At 33.4% G+C, this 5,551-nt stretch overlaps 1 protein-coding gene across 1 annotated transcript; it reads left to right on the forward strand.

Annotated features, from left to right (window-relative positions):
• The first annotated feature begins 1,410 nt into the window (after positions 1-1,410).
• On the forward strand, positions 1,411-2,301 carry LOC117909782 (DNA-directed RNA polymerase II subunit RPB1-like). The gene has a single exon (XM_034823834.1). The coding sequence runs from the start codon at positions 1,411-1,413 to the stop codon at positions 2,299-2,301; it is 891 nt and encodes a 296-aa protein (XP_034679725.1).
• Positions 2,302-5,551: the final 3,250 nt, after the last annotated feature.

Raw genomic sequence — 5,551 nt, forward strand, 5'->3', positions numbered from 1 at the left:
CACTAAAATGGGTTACTAAATCTAATTTTACTTTATATATTACGCTCAAAATATTTATGTGTTAATCCTTAGACCTAATTTGTCAATCTTGCTTAAGGCTATGTTGAGTTTCTAGAAAATTTAGGTTGTGTTTGATTCCCAAAAAATGTGAAGGAAATAAAATAAAAAGGAAAAGTAGAAGAGAAGAAAAAATAGAGGAAAATAAAAAATAGATTCAAAGTCAATAAATTATTTTTATATGTTTTTTTAAATTCGTTTCATTTATTTTCCTCTATTATATAAAGATTAAATAATTTTAAACTGTATAAATTTCTAACTAATTTTAATTATATTTAATTTTCTTTCGTATTTTCAATAATGAAATCAAATATGAGAAAATCATTTTCTTTAACATTTTTTTTTCTTTCCTTAGTACTTTTTGGGAACCAAACATAATATTAAGAAAAAGAAAATAAAAATGAAGTTATGTTTAGTTCCAAAAAATTTGAGGAAAAATATAAAGAAAAGAAAATAAAGAGAAGAAGTATAAGTAAAAAAAAAAAAAAGTGAAGGAAAATAAACAAAATTTCGAATTCATAATTTATTTTTATATGCTACTTCAAAGTAATTTAACACTTAGATCTTCAACATATCTGCATGCTTCAATTAAATAATTAAGTTTTTGTAATTTCTTCTCGATCATAATATGTTTATGCTCTTAAATTTTTACATATATATAAATTCGGCCAATCAACGAGTAAATTCTTCCAGAACATATACGTAACAACTACAAATGAAAGATGCATAAATTCAACTACCAAATTAAATAATTTCAACATGAAAGTTCCAAGAAATTCAAAGTTGTTATTTTATGCCCAACTATTAAAAAGTCCAATTTTACCAACAAAATTTTATTTATATATAATTAAAAAAATTCAAACAGCGGAATTAATTAAATGGTTGCTTTCACACTTAGGGGACTTCCTAATAGATATTAATTAGGTAAGTATGAATATGATTTAGTGTTGAAGAAGTTGGGCAATTTTGACTAGTAAAAGTCCTCTTCAGAGGGAGTTTAAAAGGATGATCAAACTTAATTTCTTCCACGATTCGTAGTTATCCCTGATTCTTCTCAGGCAGAAATATAGCAATACCAGCAAGCAGCTACGTCGGATGTACCATCTTTCCTCCAACCAATAGCAGGTGCCCTTCTTGAAACAAGCATCAGCCCTCCTCGCCGTGGATTGTCGTCAAGCTCTCAACATCAACGCTCGTTGAATTCTGGGCGTGTACAGTCGTCCAGCCCCCAGCCCCCAGCCTGTACCGAGGTCAAGCAGCAACACACAGCAAGTAGCAGGCATTCCGGGTCAAAGACCGTCCGGCCTTTCGCCTGAATCACCATTTGCCCGAACTACGCAGAGAAGTATTGGAATGGATCCTCAAAATTCAAAAGAACCATTTGCACGAAGGACACAGAACAGGACTCGAATGAATCCTACTCAACACTCATCGAACCCTTTTGCACGAACTACACAGCATAGGACTCCAACGAATCCTACTCGATTCTCATCGGGCCCTTTTGCACGAACTACACAGCAAAGGACTCCAACGAATCCTACTCAATACACATCGGGCCCTTTTGCACGAACCACACAGCGTAGGACTCCAACGAGTCCTACTCAATACACATCGGGCCCTTTTTCACGAACCACACAGCGTAGGACTCCAACGAATCCTACTCAACACACATCGAGCTCTTCTGGGAATAGGACCCTAACAAATCCTACTCAATACTCATCGAGCTCTTCTGCGAATAGGACTCTAACGAATCCTACTCAATACTCATTGAGCTCTTCTGCCCGAACCACACGGAGTAGGACTCCATCGAATCCTACTCAATACTCATCGAGCTCTTCTGCACGAACTACACAGAATATGACTCCAACGAATCCTACTCAATACTCATCGAGCTCTTCTGCACGAACTACACAGAATATGACTCCAACGAATCCTACTCAATACGCATCGAGCTCTTCTGCCCGAACCACACGGAATAGGACTCCAACGAATCCTACTCAATACTCATCGACCTCTTCTGCACGAACTACACAGAATAGGACTCCAACGAATCCTACTCAATACTCATCGACCTCTTCTGCACGAACTACACAGAATAGGACTCCAACGAATCCTACTCAATACTCATCGACCTCTTCTGCACGAACTACACAGAATAGGACTCCAAGGAATCCTACTCAATACTCATCGAGCCCTTCTGCACGAACTACACAGAGTAGAACTCGAAACAATTCTACTCGATAATCATTGAGCCCTTTTGCAGGGAACAGACAAACTCATTGATGTTTGGGTAGTTTTAAGGTTTTTTGCAGTTTTGAGGTGCTATTGTGTAGTTTTGATGCGTTGTTCTTTGCGTACGAATTTTGGAATGTTGTTTTATGATTGAACTAAAGTGTAAGTCTGCTTCCTTCTTCCTTGGTCACTTTCTTTGTTGTTAGAATGAGTGCCTCAAGTTTATTTGGTTTTTCCTGAAATCTAAAAGTCTTCTTCTTGATGATTAATTAGCCAGTGTTTGTTGAATTTTTGTTTTCAATTTCAGTTTTTCCAAAGATTAAAAATTTCCAAATTGATGTTCCTCTGCCTGCTAAATTTCTTTATATTTAAAACCATTGTGTTAATTACATTACCACTCATATCAAGTGTAGTACCAGAATATGGAGTTAATCTGAGTGCATTAATAAATAAGGAACAGAAAGAATTTCATTTGATCAGGATGAAATTTTTGGATGAACTTATTTTGGATGAAAACAAAGGAATATTAAATTTGATGGGGAGAATGAATCCGTTTAGTCACACCAAGTGTTTGCAACAAAATTACTCCATTTAAGTCAAATTAATCATTGAGCTAAAGAATAAATTTTGGGTATTGGCCACCAAGAGGAAGATGATAACACTTAGGTGGGACATTCCTCTTCAATTAAGTAGTCTTAATAAGTTCGTACCAACAATTAGGTCCAAATTGATCAATCAAATGCAGGGTGGTTTGGTTGGTTGGAATGGCCACATATAATATTGATTTTCAGATCAGTCAACGTTTTCTCCTCAGTGGTGGTAGGATTTAGATTTTAAATTTCAAGAGTGAGTAGGCCTTGGAATTTAGAAACAAAGCATGTTCTAATCCTTGAATTAGCTTCTCATATTCAAAACTCTCTTTTTTTTTTATATTCTTTTCCTTTTTTTTTTTCACCCTTGAAGGAATGACTTTAACCTTACTATTGATGCTTCATCATCAGATTATTTATTGGGGGTTTTTTCTGCTTCAAATAATCTCTTTAACCTCAATATTTAACATTAATTTATAACATGATGTAAAAACTTACCTTCTTGACACTTTACCTATTTACATATAATACGAATGTAATTAGATTAACTAATACACTCTATGAACATCTTTTTTGCCTCATAGGTGTAAACCTTTCCCAACATTGATTGCAAACAAATTAGTGGTATTGAATTCCAAAAAAGATTCAAAGAGAAAAAGAGAGACAAGAAAATTTAGGATTTCTCATTATGAATTATCTTTATAATAGGTACAACACCATTAGAATTTAAATAGACCTAATAAAAGGAAATAAAAACTAATTTACTTTTACTTCTAAAAAGAAAGAATATAATTCTAATGTAGTAACTAAATAAATAAGAGATATAAAAACTAAATAAATAAATATATGGTAACTAAATATATAATTTTAATATAGTAACTAAATATATTGATAATTTCAACTAGCCAAAGATAGTTCACCTTCTTGATATATTTGGGATCTTCGTTGTTGAGAGTTCAAAGAAGCTTTAGCTCGTTTTTGCTTTAGAGTTGCCTAGGTATCTTGCTTATGTTGATAATGTATTTGAGGGCATTGTTAGCCCAATTATGGTAAAGTTTGATCTTGTGGGTCCATCATTTTCTTTTGATGCATTGCTAGGTTTTGTCTCTTATTCAAACAATGTACCTACTTCTTCATGTATGGATTTGAGTACTTTTTTAGAACTTGTTTAGCTATTGTGATGGTATTCTTCTTGTGCACTCTATCCATCCCACATCATAGATCATGGAGATTCATCTATTCTAGGACATCCTAGAGACTTGCTTGGAGTATGCCACATGTCATTGGAGAGTTGACCTTGGAGATGACAACATGATTGACATATTTAGATGGAAATCAATTCTTAAACCCAACTAATGTAGTTCAACTAAAGAAGTATTATGTTTGAGACCATGGTGGCAGGATGAGTGGCCATCATTTCAATTAGTCTTGCACCTTATTACCCTTAATGATATATAGATTGTTGCCAGCCCATTGAGCCTCATAGATACATTATAGTTTTTCCTTTCCTATAGCCTTGCTTACCTTTTTATACATTGGGTAGAGGCCTTTTGGTGTATATGTATGCTTTGATAAGTCTCATGAGCTTTGGACTTATAGGCATATCTTCCTCATCCTTGTTATTATCACTTTATCATCTCATTTTGTTTTATTTCCTTATTATCTCCTTTTCATTCTCTTCTTTACTTTTATCATTATTTGCTTCATTTTATCTCTTCCTTTACTTGGAATGGCAATTCTTCGTATTTTAGTGCATAGAGGACAATTATATCACCTTCCTTCACTTCATTCTTTGGCATTGATATGGAGATTTTATCTTGAGAGGTTGTATCATGGGTGAGGGTTCACATGTTCATCAATGATTGGGGAGAGCTTGGTTCATTCCTAATATTTTCTTGTTGGAGTTTGATTTATTGATGATCGGAGTATGCACATTCATTCAAAAAATAAAATAAAAATAAAAACAAAGAAAGAAAAAATAAATAAATAAATAAAAAGCATAATGATATGTTTGTGTCTAGTATCCTACTCCATTAGGCACTTATATAACCTTTTAAAGATTGTTTATTGGGTTTATCTATCATTGAGGGTTCATGTGAGAGTTTTATGAGATCCTTTGCTTCTTGAGTCACTATTGTTATACATTTGAAGTGTTGAGAGTTCATGTTAGAGTTTTATGAGATCATTCACTTCTTAGATCATTATTGATATATTTATGGATGTGAGAGATAAATAACCTTTTGCTTGGGTCTCTAGATCATTGTCTTTTCCACCATTCCATCATTGGTGATATGACTTTTTCTTTTTTGTACTGGTAAATATTGATCATCATTTATTCTACTTTCTCTTTGTCTTTCTATGTTTTCCCATTATTTGTTTCCAGGTAGTTCTTCCACATTTTTATTCCTTTCTTACATCATTACATGTTTTTGATTCGATACCTTCTTTGCATCATTCATATATTTCATTCATTGTTTGACCATTTATCTTTTCTCTCTTTTTCCCACTGACATTTTCTATTGGTTACCTTTAGTTCATGACTCATGAGATTTTTTCCATGTATTACATTTTGTGCATGAGGGAATGGGTTTGATCATTAGGTATTTGAGCCTAGTTTTCATTTTATTTCTTTCACCTTATTGCCTTGGCCTATGTTTTGTTCCGTGTCTTAA

This window comes from Vitis riparia, unplaced genomic scaffold (assembly GCF_004353265.1).
Source record: "Vitis riparia cultivar Riparia Gloire de Montpellier isolate 1030 unplaced genomic scaffold, EGFV_Vit.rip_1.0 scaffold349_pilon_pilon, whole genome shotgun sequence".
Taxonomy (NCBI): Eukaryota; Viridiplantae; Streptophyta; class Magnoliopsida; order Vitales; family Vitaceae; genus Vitis; species Vitis riparia.